A 22,536-nucleotide genomic window follows, 5' to 3' on the forward strand; every position below is an offset into this window, starting at 1 on the left:
AATGATGTGGAGGGCCACATAAAATAACATGCCAGGATGTTTAAATTACATAAAATGGTTTGGCAGGCCACATAAATTGATTTGACAGGTAACAATAAATGATATGGAGGGCCACATAAAATAACGTAGCGAACCACATAAAAAATTATGTGGTGGGTTGTTTAAATTACATGGCAGACCACATAAAATGGTGTGGCAGGCCACATGAAACAATGTGGCGGTATGTTTAAATTACATGGGCGACCACATAAAATGGTTTGGCAGGCCACACTAAATGGAATGGGGACCACAAAAATTGGTGTGGTGGAATGTTTAAACTTCATGGCTGTCCACATAAAACAGTGTGGCAGGCTACATTAAATGATGTGGCTGGCCATATAAAATGACCTCGCAGACCACATAAAATAGTTGGTGGACGGATAAACTTACATGACGGGCCACTCTAAATGGAGTGGTGGACCACAAAAATGTATGTGGCAGGCAACATAAAATAATGTGGGGATCACATGAAATGGCATGGTCTTGAGTTTGACACCTGTGCTCTAAGGCAGTGATTCTCAAACCAAGTTACGTGTACTACTAGTGGTACGCGGGCTCAATCTATTGGTGCGCCAATAATCACTTGAATAAAGTACAGTGTTTTATTTTCCTATATTCAAACACAGTGTTACTGTTCAAATTGTGTATAATGTTACAGTGGCCAGAAATATTAAATATACCAGTTAAATAAAACCTCTGCCTTGTTTTTAATGAATACTTAGGCCTACTACAATACTGTATTTTAATGTTGGTCCTTATGGTGGTACTTGGAGGGCCAAGTACTGAGAACCACTCTAAGGATAGATGTTACTGTAAAACATCACTTCAAAGTATTTATAAAACAAATGTTTTGTTTTGCCAAGGAAATGTACCATAATGTAAAGAAAACTGAGTTCTGTGGGTAGAAAAGGCAAAAAAAAAGTTTTCCAATTAAAGTCTATGGTGCAGCAATGTGAGAGTCAGGTTAGAAAACAAAGAACAAATGAGAGCACGACTCTTCATCAGTTCTGATTCAGTGGCGCACAAACATAGACTTAACGTCCATACACAACATACAGTGAGGAAGATATTGAAAGAAGTAATGAAAAAAAAAAGAGCACTAACAATGGTGGGACTCACTGGTTCCGGGCCTGGCATCGGACACGTCCACCAGTGGTCCAGTGGCCTGGGACAGGGACTGGTAGTGGACCGTGTGTGTGACTGTGGAGGACTTCTGCTTGTTTGTGTCCCCAAAGTCGTTATCTGTCAGCAGTACTGTGGACCGGTCATCTTGGAGATCAAAGGGTTGAGAGTTCAAGTAACACATCCACAAAAACAAAAATACTCTCTGATGATGATGATGATGATGATACACGTCGTACCGATTGTCTCCATGGTGTCCCTCTCCTCGATCAGCAGCTGCGCTCTGGGAATGTCGATGTGCATTCTGAGGGTCTGTTGCTGCTTGTTCACATTTTCTGGCGTCCGAGTGTTTTTACTGAGGACGGAGGAAGACTATTTTTAGTGCTGCGTTGTATAAAGCAGGGGTGTCCAATCTATAGGTGCCTTTAATTTGGCCCGCGAGACGTCATGAGTTTAATAGGAATCCGGCCACAAGGAGATTTCAATTAATTTGAAGCAAATGTACAGGTAAAAGCCAGTAAATTAGAATATTTTGAAAAACTTGATTTATTTCAGTAATTGCATTCAAAAGGTGTAACTTGTACATTATATTTATTCATTGCACACAGACTGATGCATTCAAATGTTTATTTCATTTAATTTTGATGATTTGAAGTGGCAACAAATGAAAATCCAAAATTCCGTGTGTCACAAAATTAGAATATTGGGGTGCCATGTCATCTGCTGGTGTCGGTCCACTCTGTTTCCTGAGATCCAGGGTCAACGCAGCCGTCTACCAGCAAGTTTTAGAGCACTTCATGCTTCCTGCTGCTGACCTGCTCTATGGAGATGGAGATTTCAAGTTCCAACAGGACTTGGCGCCTGCACACAGCGCAAAATCTACCCGTGCCTGGTTTACGGACCATGGTATTTCTGCTCTAAATTGGCCCGCCAACTCCCCTGACCTTAGCCCCATAGAAAATCTGTGGGGTATTGTGAAAAGGAAGATGCAGAATGCCAGACCCAAAAACGCAGAAGAGTTGAAGGCCACTATCAGAGCAACCTGGGCTCTCATAACACCTGAGCAGTGCCAGAAACTCATCGACTCCATGCCACGCCGCATTAACGCAGTAATTGAGGCAAAAGGAGCTCCAACCAAGTATTGAGTATTGTACATGCTCATATTTTTCATTTTCATACTTTTCAGTTGGCCAACATTTCTAAAAATCCCTTTTTTGTATTAGCCTTAAGTAATATTCTAATTTTGTGACACACGGAATTTTGGATTTTCATTTGTTGCCACTTCAAATCATCAAAATTAAATGAAATAAACATTTGAATGCATCAGTCTGTGTGCAATGAATAAATATAATGTACAAGTTACACCTTTTGAATGCAATTACTGAAATAAATCAAGTTTTTCAAAATATTCTAATTTACTGGCTTTTACCTGTATATGCTGCTGCTTTGTCGCCATCTTGTGGACAACATGAGTAATTCAGCATTCAAACAAAGCGCAGCATTTATATGACCCAATGTAAACAACCTTCCCTAGTCACGGTGCAAAAAAATAAATAAAAATAAATCGCCAACAGGCATGGTGACACAACACAATATAACACAATTTGTGGATATTATAAAAAACATCCAAGCACCATAAAAAATAAATCATAATTACACCCATTTGAATCCATTTCAAAGCATGATGGGAAAATCTCAACACCTATCCATGTTTGACGCATTTTAGCTGTTTGATATTTCTGATTGATACAAAACTTTAAGGAGGTTGTCATACATATATATACATATATATATATATATATATATATATATATATATATATATATATATATATATATATATATATATACATACATACATACACATATATACATATACATATATATTTATATATATATACATATCTATACATATATATATATTCATATCTTTACATATATATACCTATGTATATGTATATATATATGTATATGCATAGGTGTATATAAATGATAAATGATAAATGGGTTGTACTTGTATAGCGCTTTTCTACCTTCAAGGTACTCAAAGCGCTTTTACACTACTTCCACATTTACCCATTCACACACACATTCACACACTGATGGAGGGAGCTGCCATGCAAGGCGCTAACCAGCACCCATCAGGAGCAAAGGTGAAGTGTCTTGCTCAGGACACAACGGACATGACGAGGTTGGTACTAGGTGGGGATTGAACCAGGGACCCTCGGGTTGCGCACGGCTACTCTCCCACTGCGCCACGCCATATATATATGTATGTATATATATATGTATATATATATATATATATATATATATATATATATATATATATATATATATATATATATATATATATGTATGTATGTACATATATATGTATATGTATTTATTTATATATATATATATATGTATATATATGTATGTATATATGCATACACACACACACACACACACACACACACACACATATATATATATATATATATATATATATATGTATGTGTGGGAAAAAATCCCAAGACTACTTCATCTCGACAGACCTGTTTCATGAGGGTTTCCCTCAAATCTCCTGATGATTGAGGGAACCCCTCATGAAACAGGCCTGTAGAGATGAAGTAGTCTTGTGATTTTTTCCCACACATACATATATTGCGCTCTACCACGGTATCGAGCACAATTTTTTGGATAATCTAATTAAGACATATATATATATATATATATATATATATATATATATATATATATATATATATATATATGGTATAAAGTATGAGTGAAGATGAAGACTACTGACCTCATGAGCATTTCTGCCAGGCTTTTGGCATCTGTAAAGTTAGGAACACAACCAAAATTCAGTTGTTAGTAACAGGACGGCCCTGGTTTAAACTACTGTATACTGTATTTGCTATATAAGCAGGAACAGAAACCAACCTCTGAGTCTTTTGAGCCTCTGCTCCCTGCGTCTCCGCTTCAGCACCATGAGCATGATAAACACCAGCACGGCCACCACGAGGATGGACGTGATGGTCACCACCATCTTCAGACCGCCACTGCCTGACATGTTGTCCGAGATTGGGTCGCCGGTCTTCAGCAAAGGAGGAATGGTACCTTGGAAAAAACACAATTGGGCCGTTAATGCAAAAAAATGTCTTTAAAAAGTGTTATGTCTGCAATTTGATGGATAACTTGCTTTGAAATCATAAGTCAAGAAGATATTTAAGTATTTTTTATTTTAACAAACAATGTTTGCATTGTATGAAACTATAATATTTTGTTGCATTATTAGATAAAGTTTAAAAGATATGCAATTGCATGCAGTACATGTATTTTTTTAAATTAAAATAAAAAATACATTAAGTAAGAAAGGAAAGTATGTTATTAACGCATATTATTTCCAGGCTTTCGCGCCCCGCGTCTTGAGTTTGACACCTGTGGCCTAACGTAACACAACATAACGTAGCATGACGTAGCTGAGCGTAATGTAATATTACGTGACAGCGCAACACAACATAAAATAGAGTAAAATAACAATGTAGTAGAGCGCAACATAACATAGTGTAGCATAACATAACGTAGGCGTGTAACGTAACATAATACAGCATACACAACGTAATGTAGTGTAGGGTAGGGTACCATAACATAACGTAACATAACATAAGATAATGTAGCGTAGCATAGCGTAATGTAGCGTAGCATGGCGCAGTGCAGCGTTACAGAGAATAACATAATATAACATAACACAGCGTAGCTTAACGTAGCATAGCCTAACGTAGGATAGCATAACGCAGCACAGCGTAAAGTAGCATGGCATAACATGGCATAACGTAACATTGTATAGCCTAAGGCAGCGTAACGTAACACAACACAGCGTAACACAACACAGCGTAACATAACATAGCGTAACAAAACATAGCGTAACATAAAATAGCGTAACATAAAATAGCGTAACATAAAATAGCGTAACATAAAATAGCGTGACACAATATAGTGTAACACAACATAGCATAACACAATGTAATGTAGTGTAGGGTAGCGTATCATAACATAAAGTAACATCCATCCATTTTCTACCGCTTATTCCCTTTTGGGGTAGCGGGGGGCGCTGGAGCCTATCTCAGCTACAATCGGGCGGAAGGCGGGGTACACCCTGGACAAGTCGCCACCTCATCGCAGGGCCAACACAGATAACATAAGGTAATTTAGCGTAGCATAGTGTAATGTAGCGTAGCATGGCACAACGTAGCGTAACAGTGAATAACATAATACAACATAACGTAGCCTAATGTTGCAGAGCCTAACGTAGCATAGCATACCGTAACATAACATAGCGTAACATAACATAGTGTAACATAAAATAGCGTAACATAAAATAGCGTAACATAAAATAGCGTAACATAAAATAGCGCAACATAAAATAGCGCAACATAAAATAGCGCAACATAAAATAGCGTAACAAAAAATAGCGTAACAAAAAATAGCGTAACAAAAAATAGCGTAACAAAAAATAGCGTGACACAACATAGTGTAACACAACATAGCATAACACAATGTAATGTAGTGTAGGGTAGCGTATCATAACATAACGTAACATAACATAAGGTAATTTAGCGTAGCATAGTGTAATGTAGCGTAGCATGGCACAACGTAGCGTAACAGTGAATAACATAATATAACATAACGTAGCCTAATGTTGCAGAGCCTAACGTAGCATAGCATAACGCAGCATAGCATAATGTAGCATAGCATACCGTAGCATAATATAAGATTGTGTAGCCTAACAGAGCGTAATGTAATGTAGTGTTATCTAATGCAGTGTAACGTAGCGTTAGTGTAACATAGTGTAACGTAGCATAACATAACACAGCGTAATGTCGCATAAAGTAGCGTGAAGTAGTAGGAGTGCTCAAAAATATTGATTCCCATCTGAATGACGATTCTTAATAATCCGATTCTAAATCAATTCATAATTTTCAAGAATGGATTTGAATCACTCAATCAATCAATCAAAGTTTATTTGTATAGCCCTTAATCACAAGTGCCTCAAAGGGCTGCACCCCTATAAAGCAGCGCAAAATATAGTAGTGTAACTTAACATAACGTAGCATAACGTAAGGTAACACAACATAATGTTAAAGGAAAAACAATACAAATTTGCATCCGTCAGATAGTAAAGTACTGTATTATTATCGGGGTTTTGCAGCAGATAACAATGAGGCATTTGTTGACGGTCCCTGAATACAGCTCTTCCTTATTCTCTTCAGGTAGGAGTAGAGGAGGTTTGCCGCTTCTTTCGCCCCCAAGCTGTCAAATTGACGCCAACGCAGGAAGAACAACCACACACACACTCTGACAGGCAGCTTACTCTTCTAAAAAAAAAGCCCTCAAAGTAAATGGAAAAAAAGAAATAAATGTCGCTCCCATCACGTCGCTTAAAGCGTCCTGTCAGTGTGGCTGGCGTGGGAAAATACAAGATGTTCAGTAAAAATATGAAGGAAGCTTCTTTCTTACTTCACTGGAAGCGAAACAGAAAACACGTCATTTAGCTGTGAAGCTAACAAAGCACCTGAAAGGAACCATGTGGTCAAGGGACCATTTACCTGAAAAAAATCCTCCACATGTACGTGATTGGATATGGTCTGTAGTATTGATCATATTAATAATGATTTTTCATGGGGTTTTTTAACCAAGAGACAACTTTTTGAAAAAGTTGTCTGTTAAGAAACTGACCTTCAGTTTTGACTAGTCTTGTTTATTTTTTATTAATATAACAAAAAATATATAAATTCTTAAAAATATATTTTTAAAACTACAATTACATACATTCCGGTGGCAATTTCATTCCTATGAAATTTCTGGAATTTTCCAAAGCATTTACAATTAGTTTTCAGTTAAAAGACCAAGATTCACTTTTGCACTTACTACTTACTGTATTTACATAATAAAACATACACACATTTATGAAAAAAAAATAAAAATAAAAATAAATAAATTATATATATATATATATATATATATATATATATATATATATATATATATATATATATATATATATATATATATATATATATATATATATATATGTATATATATATATATATATATGTATATAAAACTACAATTACATCAACTCCTGATTTAAAATTTTGTTAATTTACAATTTCTGGAATGTTCCAAAGTATTTAGACTTAGTTACTTGTTAAGAGGCTAACATTTACTTTTGCACTCGTAAATTTTTTTATAGTTTCTTACTTAACAAAAATATTAAATCATAAATAAAATATTAAATCATAAATAATGACATAGATTATATATATATATATATCTAATTTTTTATTTTTTTTAAACTACAATTACATCAATTTCTGTGTAAATTTAATTACAATTTCAGGAATTTTCCAAAGTCTTTAGAGTAAGTTTCCTGTTAAGAGACTAAAATTCACTTTTGCTAAATTCCATGTTAATGCTGTTATTTATGTAGATTTCCACAACAAAATCGAATAATATATATTAAAAAAAAAATTTAAGTATTGTAAAAAAATAAGCTAATAAATACCAATATGTAAGTATTGGGGAAAAAACAACAACACATAGTCAAGCATAACATTTGTTGGAATTTCCTTCATCTAAAATTCCTGCATTTTTCCAAAGATTTTATATCTTTATAAGCTCTACTTCTTCCTACTTCTTTTCAGACATGTAACAAGAAACTGGGAATATGTGGTGTGTCATATTCTAAACACATGCATGTCAGAAATAAAGTCAAACCATAACCATAACTATCTCTGCAAAGAACTACAATAACATTTTGTGAAATACTAATTAATTAGAGTAAATTCCAATAAAACATGAACAATACCATAAAACGTGTTGTATATTAAATTACACATACAAATATGTATTTAATTTCTCTATTGCTATTTTTTTTAAATACAACATTTACAGCAACACCCTATGGAAATGCTCAAAATGTAACATCTGTGAGAAAGACCCGCAGGTTAGATTCCCCACATTGTGCTTTGAAGCTGCCCACTAGACCACTGCGTCAACAATTGGTGTATTTCCCATTTAAACTGTCAAAGCGCACAATATTATGTGTTGTTACGACTCACTTCCGTCCGCATTGAGCGTGGCGAAGGTGATCTTCTTTTCTGCTGAGCCAGCACTGTTGACGACCTTCATCTGCAAGTCGTACCAGGTGGCCTCCTGCAGGTCGTAGAGGACGTACGTCTTGGTCAGCGTCGGCCGCTGGGCGGTGGTCCAGGTGGCCGAGTCCACGGCCTTGTACTCCAGTATGAAGGAGGTGATCGGACAGCCGCCGTTGTTCCAGCCGACCAGGTTGAGCCTCGCTCGCGTGAAGTTGATGCTGGTGAAGAGTTCGTGCTCTTTGGCAAACTGAGGCTCTGATGAACAAACAAATGGTTCCTCAGCATCATCAGCATCTTGGATTCATGACACCGTCAGCATCTTTCGCTCCGCTACCTTTCCCGTGGGTTTTAGCTTCGATGATCTCACTGATCCGCCCCGGCCCCACTGCATTCTGGGCCGTCAAGGTGAATTTGTACCAGGTGCCACACTTGAGGTTTTCAAGGCGGTACGATCGTTCGCTGGGGCTGATGGGGAAACTACCCCACTGCTCGCTGTTGTCCTCCGAGTACTGTAGGATGTAGCCTGGAGAGGACACCATTATAAAATACATCATTTTAGCGCAATAGTTCCCATTTCCTGTTTAGCAAGGCCAATACATGGTAGAGATGGGATTTATGATAGTTTTTTAAATTAGTTAAATGATAAATAAATAAATGGGTTGTACTTGTATAGCGCTTTTCTACCTTCAAGGTACTCAAAGCGCTTTGACACTACTTCCACATTTACCCATTCACACACACATTCACACACTGATGGAGGGAGCGGCCATGCAAGGCGCTAACCAGCACCCATCAGGAGCAAGGGTGAAGTGTCTTGCTCAGGACACAACGGACATGACGAGGTTGGTACTAGGTGGGGATTGAACCAGGGACCCTCGGGTCGCGCACGGCCATTCTTCCACTACGCCACGCCACTCGATCTTTTTTTTCCAATTCAACACGATTCTCGATTCAAAAACGATTTTTTCCCGATTCAAAAGGATTCTCTATGCATTCAATACATAGGATTTCAGCAGGATCTACCTGCTGACATGCAAGCAGAGTAGTAGATTTTTGTTAAAAAGCTTTTATAATTGTAAAGGACAATGTTTTATCAACTGCAATAATGTAAATTTGTTTTAACTATTAAATGACCCAAAAATATGACTTATTTTATCTTTGTGAAAATATTGAACACAGTGTGTTGTCAAGCTTATGAGATGTGATGCAAGTGTAAGCCACTGTGACACTATTGTTTTTTTTATTTTATTTTTATAAATGTCTATTGATAATGTCAATGAGGGATTTTTAATCACTGCTATGTTGAAATTGTAACTAATATTGATACTGTTGTTGATAATATTCATTTTTGTTTCACTACTTTTGGTTTGTTCTGTGTCATGTTTGTATCTCCTCTCAATTGCTCTGTTTATTGCAGTTCTGAGTGTTGCTGGGTCGGGTTTGGTTTTGGAATTGGATTGCATTGTTATGGTATTGCTGTGTATTGTTTTGTTGGATTGATTAATTAAAAAAAATAAATAAAAAAAAATAAAAAAAATGTTAATAACATTTTTTTTTTTTAAATCGATTTTTTTAAAAATGAGAATCGATTCTGAATCGCACGTGTCGATTTTTTCCCACACCCCAATATATATATATATATATATATATATATATATATATATATATATATATATATATATATATATATATATATATATATATATATATATATATATTCCGAGCGCGATGATGTCACGTTATCGATGGGACAATGCATTTTTAGACTATGACTTAGATAAGATACAAGCGCTCATCGTGTCATCTCGGACGAAGCCCCCAAATTGTCGCGTCTGACCAGCCTTCCTCTCAGGGATTAAAAGTCACTGGTCAATCCCAAATTCTTTCAGATGACATATATGTTGAGTAAGAAGGACCATCAAGACAGAATAGGAATATTATCAAGTTTTACTAAAGCTTTAGGAGACCACCCCTACAATGCGGTAATACCAGCATCTAGAAGCGGTCTGAAAATCAAACGGAAAGTGACAGCTTATTAAGTATGAAAACAGCCCCCACCCTGCCCAGAATGGAATACAGCCTCATTGTTCTAATACAGATAAGGTAAAAAGGGAGTACTTCACACTCCCACATTCGAACGCCTTCAAGGTAAGGCACAGAGTTTACTTGCGGACATAAGATACAAGCATAAAGAGTACACATGGGAAAATATTAGCTGCTTTAAACATGACTATGAATAAAGAAAGATCTCTTAAAAATATATATGCATTCTCCACAGCGGCTAGGAGACACCGAGAGTAAAAAGTGTCCAGCCACTCAGGACATGACGAGGTTTGTACTAGGTGGGGATTGAACCAGGGACCCTCGGGTCGCGCACGGCCATTCTCCCACTGCGCCACGCCGTAGTTGTTTATTTTGTCAAGGAAATGATCACTAGTGTCAGTTATAAGAAAAGATCTGCTTCAGAATAGTTTACATTTACACAAATATTACTCTGTTTGTGGGAATTATTCAGAAATATTGACTATTATAAAAATAAAAATAAATTCCATGTAAACATACCATATGACGGTGCCATATTTCCATGCTTTGACAGTGACATCACTAGTCTGAATTTTCCCTCAACCAAAAAAATATTATTGTTAGTGTAAATCATTTATTTTTAAATTGAATAAAAAACAACAACACAAACAAAAAAATTATATATATATATATATGTATATATATATATATATATATATATATATATATATATATATATATATATATATATATATATATACACATACAAATGGTAAATGGGTTATACTTGTATAGCACTTTCCTACCTTCAAGGTACTCAAAGCGCTTTGACACTATTTCCACATTCACCCATTCCCACACACTGATGGCGAGAGCTGCCATGCAAGGCCCTAACCACGACCCATCAGGAGCAAGGGTGAAGTGTCTTGCTCAAGGACCCAACAGACGTGACAAGGTTGGTAGAAGGTGGGGATTGAACCAGGAACCCTCAGGTTGCTGGCACGGCCACTCTCCCAACCTCGCCACGCCGTCCCAACATACATATATATGGGGTGTACAGTATATATGTGTATATACTGTACATACAGTATATACACATATATACATATACACACACACACACATATATATATATATATATATAAATATACAGTATATATATATATATATATATATATATATATATATATATATATATATATATATATATATATATATATATATATATACATACACATATATACATAAATATAAATCCATACTTATATACATACATGCATATATACATTTACATACATACATACTATATATACATACTATATATATATATATATATATATAAATATATATACACATATATACATAAATATAAATCCATATTTATATACATACATACTACATACATATGTATATATGTACGTATATACATACGTACATATATACATGCATATATACATTTACATACATACATACATACATACACACATATATATATATATATACTGTATATATATATATATATATATATATATATAAATGTGTGTGCGTGTGTTTGTGTGTGTGTGTTCGTGTGTTTTTAAATAGAAATAATTAAATCCAAAAACTGCTAGGTTTACTATAACTCATTTTCTATATCTGCATGTGCATATTTTTTTAAAAGGCTGGGAATCGGTTCTCATAGTTCACTAACATGAGCCGTTCAGAAGACTGGATTTGTGCGGGAATGTTACATCTCTAACACTTATTCTCATGATGTTGTACTTGTATTTTTATGTCACCTCTGATGGAGCTCCCGCCATTGTCTCCTGGTATCCATGACAACGTGATGGACGTGGTGGTGGTCTTGGTCACTGTGAGACGAGGCTGATCAGGAGGCACTGAGGATGCAGGGGAATCAGAACCATTCAGGATCTCGCCATGACTCGAAAAACATTGCCTGTCGCACGTCTCCGTGGCGACCGTACCTTGAACCTGCAGGTTAAGCGTGATCTCATCCGAGCCCCAGTTGTTGCTGGCCACGCAGCTGTAGTTCCCAGAATCCTCGGCTTTCACGGTGCGGATGATGAAGCTGCCGTTGCTGTGGACGCTTCGCCGGCCGTCGACCAGGACGGGTGTGGGCGTCCCGTTGGTGCTGGAACGACACAATGTCACAATATAACGACTGAATGATGGATTATCATCTGAATATGTGCAATTATATCATTTCATAGTACATTGACTAATACCTGTGCTTCACTAAATCCAGCAGATGGCGCTGTGCGGAAACATTTGTTGGCACATTTTCCTACAGACGAACGATTAAGAGTCAAATTGCATTTAATAATATCCTATTTTTTCATACTATAAAACACTACTTTTTTCCTACTCTTTGACACTCTTATAAAACTTGCAGGTAATTCAAGGATTTTTCTTTGCCAACGGCCATAATGTTTTGTATTAAACAAATAGTTTTCAACATCAACAGACACTGAAAAGGTGTGTTATTATTTGTACTATTGTGCCATCTTTAGTGCAATAATGTAATATGTTATTGTGCAATAATATATGTTATATGTGTATATGTATATGTATGCATATGTGCATGTGTGTGGATATATACATAATATATAGATACATAGCCTCTTTTTTATCTTTTTGTTTTACTATTTATATGACTAAATTATTGTGTATGCACCTTAGGGGATCTGCTCCAATTTTGTTGTTCTTTGAACCTGTTCACTGTAATAATGACAAATAAAACTCTATTCTATTCTATTTAGGACGAGTTCTCTCCCTGCAGGTGCTGCGGTCTGAAAATGTACTTCCAGTTTCGTCCCTTGAACCGGAAGTATAAGTCCTGTTTGGCCTTCCATTTGTCTGCAGCGTTTTTGTTTGAAAGCATTCTTCATTCATCACTCCAATCAACATTTGTGAGTTTTACAATGTAACTAAAACTAGTCATGCTCACTAAACTGTCACACGTGTGATGTCTGTTGGAGTGTTTTCATGCATATTTGTACGTGCTATCGTAATGTAATGATACTAGCATCGTTAGCATTAACTAATATGCTAACCTAATTTGTATTGTTTCAGTTTCGTAAATTCACCAAAACGTCGCCGCGGAGTTATTGAGTCTGCTTAGCAGATTGGAGAGCTAGCTTCGGCAGCTAGTGGATCTATGACAATGACTTCTGTTTTGTTTGATCAGCCATTTTACTGCCGTGTGACAGACACCGTTTGGAGACAATTAAGGTATTTAAATAAACATTTACAAAATATTTTTGCGGCTTATGGTCGCTAATATATGTAAAAACATAGATATATTTTTTTAAATTTGGTGGGTGCGGCTTAAATACCAGTGCGCTCTATAGCCCGGAAAATACTAAGTGCTGATTCGACTGCATGAGTTCCTGCCAGGTCCTGCTAATATTATTGTGTGAATGCTCCAAATTTCACCCAATTCAAACCGTTCCAACCTCAAACTGTTCAGCCTATTCGAGAATCGCAGGCTTTCCCTTGACAAATTCCAACATTTCCCAGATTTCCCAGAATTCCAGGTTTTCCTGGACATTTTTCCCATTCAAAATGAATTGGCCATTTTTCAAACTTCCACCATTTCCACCTTTTTCAACCAATTTAAACCATTCCACCTTCAACACATTCCACCTTCCAGAATATACAAACTTCCCCTTTTCCAAGTTTAAAAAAATTCCAGACTTTCCAGAATTCTTGGTTTTCCACCCTTTTTATATGGTGTCTACTCCTTCCACATTTTTCAACCCACTTCTACCGTTCTACCGTCAAATCAGTCCTCTTAATCAGGACAAAAAAAACCAAAGCTGTTTTTTGAACTGGAAAAATTCCCGGTTTTCCCGAAATTCCAGGAATTCCATAATACCAATACTCAATTAAAAATGTTACTACTTCAACATTTCTCGACCGATTTGAAAAATTCCAACGACAACCATTTCAACTCATTCAGACCATTCAGGTTTTTTACCCTTTTCCCAAAAAATCTCGCTTTTCCCGAAATTCCCTAATACTATTTACTACTTTAAAATTTCTTGCCCGATTTAAACAACTCCAACACCAACCAATTCAGCTCATCCAGGACATTCATGGTCCTAATAATTAAAAAAAAATCCCGCTTTTGAGCATTGGAACATTCACACATTCCTTCAGGAATTGCCTCTTGTAGTTGTTCTTATTATTTGATTTTTTTTTTAACTGCCCCAACATGTCACATGACCAAGATAATATAACAATTTTTTAAAAGTTTTTTAAAGTTATTTTTGTGGGTGTAAAATACACAGAAAAATTTGCGAAATTTAAGAACCCAGAGGACACCACCCCAGGGACCCAAAGATGGTCAGCCAACCCTATTGCAGCGCCCAGACTGGCCTCTAGGGGAGGACATTCAGGCTGAATCATCCCCCACTGTTATTAGCCACCCACCAGTCCCCGGATGAGACAAGGGGGTGCCACCCACCAAAGGAAAACTGCCCCCGAGAGAAGGCGGGAAGGTGGGGTAGAAGTGAGGTAGAAGGAAGGTGAGGAGAGATCAGAAATGAGGTTAAAGGGACGGTCGCCACCCACTCCCAGTGATGCAGCGCCTTTTATTCGTATAAAAACACTGCTAATGTGTGACTTACTTCCCCTTTAGCCACTTGATGGTTGGAGGAGGATCTCCTACGGCTTTGCAGGGTAGGACAATATCCTTCATCCAAGGCGTGGTCACCGTGCCGTTGAAGGTTAGAATCCTGGCTGGAGCTTCACAACACAAACAGGCAGAAAACATAGAAATACATGAAAAACAGAGTGATAAAAAAAAACAGAAATAGTAACGTGAAAAGCAGCTGACAGTAGTACCTTTAGCCAGAGGCTCCACCGTGATCTTGTCACTGTTGTTGCCGTGACCTGCGGCAGTCACAGCCACCACCCAGATGCTGTACTGCCTGTTGCGAGCCAGGTTGGGGATCCTGTAGAAGTAGGCGTCAGGGGAGGCCTCAAACTCACTCATCACCTGTAAATGCGAGAGGGCGAAAAGAATACTGTATCATCGTAGAAGTGAATACAAGTGGTTGTGGGGAAAGAGTAAGGGGCAAAAAAATGGAGCTGTATGACCCTGTGGCACACACACACTATTACCATCGGGTGCAGGTTCGAGCAGAAGACGATGTATTTCCTGATGATGCCATTGAGCTTGAGAGGAGGCAGCCAGGAGACAAACACCACGGAGCTGCTGGAGGCCGCCGCCTTCACACCTGCAGGAGGCCCGGGAACTTGAAATGTAGAGGAAAAAAAAAAAGTTAAATTCAATTGAGGGTCTTGGAAAAAAAAAATCATGGTTCCGAAATGTAGTCTTTATTTTCATTCATTAAATTAAATGTTTATTTCTTAAAATGTAATTCCTTTTTTTTCTTGAAAAATAAGAGTCTTCTCTTTTACTTTAACTTTTACTGAAAAAATATAACAGTTTTTCCTTAAAAATATACAACTTAAAACTCATTGAACCTAGCCAAGTTTTAGGAGGTAGGACATGTACAGTTATTTCTGTATTTAAAAAATGAAAATAAACATTAAAAAAAATAAAAATTGGGGAGGTGGGGTGTTTTGTTGTTGAATATACCATATTATGTTATCCATAAAAAGGCATCCTTAATTTTCTTTAAAATATAATAATTATTTTCCTAAAATTTGCATGTTTCCTTACAAATATACTTTTTTTTTTTAAAGTATGTACTTTTTATCGTTGAAAATGTTCAACGTTTTTCTTGACAATACAAAAGCTTTAAAACTTTTTGGGGGATTTTTTTTTTTAGAAAATACACTGTTATGTTTTCCACGAAAAGTGAATATATAAAATAGATGTACAAAATTGTAATGAAAATAGTCATTTATTTTCTTTAGAATATATCAGTTATTTTTTTCTATATAAATGTGATTTTTTAAATAGTGGAAATTAAAAGAAAAAAAGGTATGTTTTTTTTTTTAAACATAACTTTTTTTTCTAACTTTTTGAGGATTTGTTTTTGTTTAAAAATGTACCATATTATGTTTTTCACGTTTTATTTAGCTTAAAAATATAACAATAATTGTTGTAAAACCTTTTTTGTTTTTCAAAAAATATGCATCTTTTGGGGCAAAATATACACCTGTTTTTATAGAAAAAATATGACTTTTTTTTAATTGTCAACAGACAATTTTAAAAACTTTTGAGGATTTTTTTTTTGTGGAGGAAACTATACATATACTATACATGTTCTATTTGACATTAAAATAGAAGAATTGTTTTTGTTAAAAATCATTCTAAAAGTTGTGTTTTAATATAGCTTTTTTGGAGAAAATATAGGTATTTTTTTCTTTAAAAGGAATAGGACTCTTTGGGAAAAGATACACATTTTCTTCAATTTTTTTTTTTTTTCCTGAAAATATACTATTTTAATAAATGTAATTATTATTATATATTTTTTTTTAAAACAAAACACTTAATTTTACATGCATTTTATTTTTTTTTAAATTTTTTGCGGGGAAACAATTTATAAAAAAGAAAAGTGTATTTGTTCCAGAAAATAACTAATTATTTTTAATTTATTTTGAAAAACGGTACATTTTTGGAAAAACGGTTAAATGCTTTTTTTATATACATACAAAAATAAACAAATTCAGTTAAATTCCAATCTGAATATGTCAAAATAATATATTCATATTTATTTGCCAGGCTGGTTCCGTACCATCCTCTTTGGTGCGCACATAGATCTGCTCACTCCGGACACCGTCTCCTGCGTTGGTGAAGGCTAACACCTGGATGCTGTAGTTGGTGTACTTCTCTAGACCATCCAACTCCAAAGATGGCTGAATCGTGGTGACGTTACGAATTTCACCCAGTTCTGACACACGATGAGATCATGCATTTATTGTACTAAAATGTCTATGCTCAATATTCATTGAAATCTGTTACTGCTATACTTGAAGTTAAGGCTGTACAAAGAATGGGATGATGAAGTGCAAGACCAATGTTATATTAGTGCTCTGTAGTGGACAATTCACAAAAACACAGTAAAAAAAAAAATACTTGAAAAGTAGTAATTAGCAATCTTCCACAGCATTGATCCGTGTATAATGAGAGTGTGGTATATGTTAATACCTCCATCAGGCAGGTTGGCCCAGTAGATGACCCTGTAGCCCTGCAGGTTGCCATTCAGGGCCTCTCTGGGCAGCGGGATCCAGGACAGGGAAATCACCTCTGGAGACTTGGCCACGGCCAGCACGTTCTCAGGAGGCCGCGAAGGGACTGAAGATACAGAGAGGGAGAAAATATAAATAAATAAAACTAAAAAATAAGGATAAACGGTAAAATAAAGACTATATTTGTTCTGGTATTAATGTTAGATTTGTTGCTCTGTGATTCACAGTACTCAAAAGTATTACTATTATCAAAATATAATTCAATAAATAAAAATACTAAAAAGACTCAAAATGCAAATTAAAAAAAGCTGTGCACTGCATTTTTCACCTTAAAGTTAAAAAAAATTTATTTTATTGTGAATACAATACAATAGTTGTTGACATTCGCAACATGTTTTTTTCCACGGAGTTACTTTTTATTCACACAATATAACAACTTTTTCTTATTCCTGAGCGATATGTACTGTACTTTTTACCTGGGTAAAATAATATTAAAAGAGTATTACAATAATATGATGTTTTTGCTTGAAAAAAAAAGTTTCTTTAAATTGAAATTTAAAAAAAAAGTTTTTAAGCTTCATTGTCCTTAATTGTGTTCCACTTGTTCCTTGAAAAATAAACTAAATATGATTTCAAACAATGATATTAAATATTAAATACACACATTTTTGGAGGGAAGTATATTACTTTTTTCTCCTTACAAATACAAAAGTTTACCCCTAAGTCGGCAACATATTTCCTCTGGAAAATATAATAATCAAACTGTTTTACCGTGAATATATATTATTTTGGTGGAAAATACAATATTTTTACCCAAAATGTTTTTTAAATAATATTTCATTTTTGTGAAAGCTGTAGAAATTACAACATTACTTATTTTAAAACAGGTGATCCAATTAATACACTATCTTAATTTCTACATATACAATTCCATGTTTATTCCAATAACTCCAATACGTTTTTTTTTTTTTTTTCTCTCCGATGTACAACTTTAAACAAAAAAAAAATATATTTTTTTAAATATATATGTTAATAAAAATTGCTTACATTCTTTAATTTAGATTTTGTTTTCAGGGAAAATTTGTTTTTTCTTCTCAAAATTCTACAATTAATTAATACAATAACACATTTTTCTTGACAATAAACCTTTTTTTATTTTGGAAAAGTTGTCTACTCTTTTCTTTGAAATATGCATATTTTCCTCTAAAACATATACAGAGGTTTCCTTTCAAATCAGTTTTGTTTCAAATACACCGTTTTTTTTTTATAAAGAAGTATAGTATTTTTTTGAGCTAAAGTCTTAAAAAATATGAATTATTTCTCAAAAATTTTGACTTTTTTGTAATACCTTTCAATAACACTATGTCATGTTTTCTAAAGTTGTCCACTAGATGGTAGCATTTCACTATAATTGAAATGGTCTACAGTAGCTTTGAGTTTAGGCCCAGTGAGGCTAAATATTGGATGAAATGGCATCAAAACAGAAACCAAAGCACAAAATAAACCACTGCAAGATGAAATACAATAAATATGTAAACTGTCACGGACACATCCTGCTTACCGTCCTCCAGGGTCTTGGTGACCACCTGCTGTGAGGACGGTCCGGTCCCGGCTCTGTTCGCAGCCTGAACGACCATGCTGTACTGAGTGAACTTCTTCAGGTCGTCCAGCACGATGTTCTCTGTGGTGTCTCCTGTCGTGTCCACGCTGATGATGGTAAACTGGTGGTTTCCCCCGGGACTGTACTCCCTGTAGCCCACCTGGTAGCCTCGGATCACGCCGTTTTGCAGGTGCCTGTGGGGGGGCTGCCGGGAAAAAAGGAGAAAGAAGAAGAAGCAATGGGATGCTGGTAAAAAAAAAATGTTCACACAACGGCTTCAATGTCTTGATGGAGAAGATAATCTTACATTTTACATAATATTTCATTTTTGTGAAAGCTATACTAGGGTAGAAATTACAACATTACTTATTTTTAAGCAGGTAATCCAATTAATACGCTATCTTCATTTCAATTCCATGTTTATTTTAATAACTCCAATACATCTTTTTTTCTTCTTCCACTCTTAGATGTACAACTTTAAACAAAAAATAGATTAAAAAATACAGTATATATATGTTAATAAAAATGTCTTACATTCTTTAATATAGATTTTCTTCTGGGGAAAATATGTTTTTTCTTCTTAAAATTCTACAATTTATTAATACAATAAAAAAAAATTCTTGACAACAGACCTTTTTATTTTGGAAAAATTGTGTACTCTTTTCTTTGAAATATGCATATTTTCTGTAAAACATATACAAAGGTTTCCTTTAAAATAGGTTTTTTTTTGTTTCAAATGCACCAATGTTTTTTAATTTAAAAAAGTCATTTTTTTCCTTAAAAACCGATTGTTATTTTTGTTTTGTTTTTAGATAATGTAAACTCCTTTTTTTAAGAAAAATATGTTTTTTTTAAATAGTCACTTATAAAAATTATTTTTTATCATGAAAAAACGAATACAGATTTTAAATATATGTTAATAAAAATTACTTACATTCTTTGATTTAGATTTTTTTCCGAGGAAAATATATTTTTTCTTCTCAAAATTCTCCAATTTATTAACACAATAAACGTTTTTTCTTGACAATAGACCTTTTTATTTTGGAAAAAATGTGTTCTCTTTTCTTTGAAATATGCATATTTTCTCTAAAACATATACAAAGGTTTCCTTTAAAATAAATAGTTTTTTTGTGTGTTTCAAATACACCAATTATTTTATTTTTTTAAGTCATTTTTTTCCATTAAAAACAACTTTTTGTTTTGTTTTTAGATAATGTAAACTCCTTTTTTCTTTCAGAAAAATATGGTTGTTTTTTTAAATAGTCACTTGTAAAAATACATTTTAACTATGAATAAACAAATATAGAGAGAAACACAGCATTTTTCTCAAAAATATAAATATTTTACTCAAAAACTAAAATACTTTTTGTTGTCAAAATACTGTATAGTATACATTTTTGTGGTAAAATATTGTATACCTTTGTATATTGTCTAAATGAGGAATGGAGGTCTTATACAGATGACACAATGCAACATCCAAAGCTTAAAGACAGGACTTAGTAAGTTTGTCAACATGCCACATACATACATACATACATATGGAGCTCATATGAAGTAAAGATGGTGGAGTTTACCTTCCAGGACACCTTGATGCTCTGAGGGGACGTGGGCTCCAGAGTGACATCTTGTGGAGGACCGTCTGGGGCTGCAGAATAAGAGCAGTCAGTCAGCATTATTGGCCACTCGTGTCTTAAGTGGAACAGATGATCTGCCACTAAGGACAATTTATTTACTTTATATTCATACATTTTTACACATAAGCTCACTAGAGGGGGCTGTTGACGTAAAAATGGATCCTCCTGACTGTTTGTCATAAACAGCAGCAAGGCCTTGGGGCTTGACAGCATATTAAAAAAGAACAACAGTATTAACATTTAAATGTGACAAATGTTGGACTTAATTGAAATGTAATGCTTCATCATAGCTGGGAGTTAAATAAATGTGCCTGTAATGGTTTTATTTGTTTGGGAACATACTTATTAACAAGTTACATTGAGGAACACTACATGATGACGATTGCTCAATCTAATATGTCTGAAAAGGAGTAGGAAGAAGCAGAGCTTATTTTATCTCACCTTTTTACCGTGTCTCAGCGATTACTAATAATTTGTTCATTTGCTGTGTTTAATTATTAACAGTATTTTCTAATAGGGAGAATAATAGTAGAGAATAGATAGCATGAACAAATAAATACATTAATAAATAAATACAATACAACAGTAAAATAGTTTTGGGAGGTGGGTAGAATATTTTCCCCCTCAAAATATACAAATTATTTTTATTTGAAAATGTATATATTCTTTTTGATTTTTTTCTGAAACATACATGTTTTATTTAGTGTTATTTTGCATTTATTATTATTTTTTTCACAATGAATTTTTATTCTATTTTATTTCCAGAATACGTTTTTTTTTTTTCTGAAAATGTATTTGATAAATGTATTTTTTTAGTTCTTGAAAATATGTTTTTTTCTCTCTCGAAAAAACACTGTCCTTTTTTTTAAATATATATAACTTCATGATAAGTTTTTATTTTTTTAAATGCATAAATTTTTTTTAGGACATTACACATATAAAATAAAAAAACATTTGTTTTTTTTATGAAAATGTTAATCACTTCTTGAAAAAAAATTTAAAAATGTAAAAAATCCGAACACTTAAAAAAAAAAAAAATAGATATATATGTATTTTTTTTTTTCCATTAAATGTGCACGTCTCTTCTCAGAAACATCCAACTTTTTTCTAAAAAGACAAGTATTTTTTCCCGGGAAAATAAGAAATACAAATATGTTTAAAAAAAAAAAAATTATAAATACATTTTCATGAAAATGTGAATCAAACTTGTATATATATATATAAAAAAAAATTCTGAACAAAACAAAATCATATTTTTTCTTTAAAAAACAGACTATATGTTTTGCTTGAACAAATAAATACATTAATAAATAAATACAATACAACAGTAAAATAGTTTTGGGTGGTGGGTAGAATATTTTCCCCCTCAAAATATACAAATTATTTTTATTTGAAAATGTATATATTCTTTTTGATTTTTTTCTGAAACATACATGTTTTATTTAGTGTTATTAGGCATGTATTATTATTTTTTCACAATGGATTTTTATTCTATTTTATTTCCAAAATAAGTTTTTTTTTCTTTTCGGAAAATGTATTTTATAAATGTATTTTTTTAGTTCTTGAAAATCTGTTTTTTTTTCTCTCGAAAAAACTGTCCTTTTCTTAAATATATATAACTGCATGATAAGTTTTTATTTTTTAAGTGCATAAATTTTTTCTAGGACATTACACATATAAAATGAATTTTTTTTTTATTTTATTTTTTTTTTTTTTATGAAAGTGTTAATCACTTATTTAAAAAAGTTTTAAAAATGTAAAAAATCTAAACACTTAAAATATATATATAATTATATATATATATA

At 33.9% G+C, this 22,536-nt stretch overlaps 1 protein-coding gene across 2 annotated transcripts in view; it reads right to left on the reverse strand.

The window, feature by feature from the left end:
• Positions 1-22,536, reverse strand: part of LOC133614533 (cell adhesion molecule DSCAM-like) — a 299,360-nt gene that overhangs the window by 16,475 nt on the left and 260,349 nt on the right. The window contains exons 17-31 of one of the 2 annotated variants that reach the window (XM_072914993.1): positions 20,672-20,742; positions 19,059-19,302; positions 17,457-17,603; positions 17,044-17,199; positions 15,458-15,591; positions 15,179-15,332; positions 14,962-15,079; positions 12,295-12,461; positions 12,109-12,207; positions 8,643-8,831; positions 8,273-8,563; positions 4,092-4,268; positions 3,955-3,985; positions 1,401-1,516; positions 1,159-1,308 (exon numbers count right to left, since the gene is read on the reverse strand). In XM_072914993.1, the coding sequence (XP_072771094.1) occupies positions 1,159-1,308; positions 1,401-1,516; positions 3,955-3,985; positions 4,092-4,268; positions 8,273-8,563; positions 8,643-8,831; positions 12,109-12,207; positions 12,295-12,461; positions 14,962-15,079; positions 15,179-15,332; positions 15,458-15,591; positions 17,044-17,199; positions 17,457-17,603; positions 19,059-19,302; positions 20,672-20,742 (2,244 nt within the window). Of the gene's footprint in view, positions 1-1,143; positions 1,309-1,400; positions 1,517-3,954; positions 3,986-4,091; positions 4,269-8,272; positions 8,564-8,642; positions 8,832-12,108; positions 12,208-12,294; positions 12,462-14,961; positions 15,080-15,178; positions 15,333-15,457; positions 15,592-17,043; positions 17,200-17,456; positions 17,604-19,058; positions 19,303-20,671; positions 20,743-22,536 lie in introns of both variants that reach the window. The other variant, XM_072914992.1, reaches the window with a different exon arrangement.

This window comes from Nerophis lumbriciformis, linkage group LG17 (genome assembly GCF_033978685.3).
Source record: "Nerophis lumbriciformis linkage group LG17, RoL_Nlum_v2.1, whole genome shotgun sequence".
NCBI classification, from domain to species: domain Eukaryota; kingdom Metazoa; phylum Chordata; class Actinopteri; order Syngnathiformes; family Syngnathidae; genus Nerophis; species Nerophis lumbriciformis.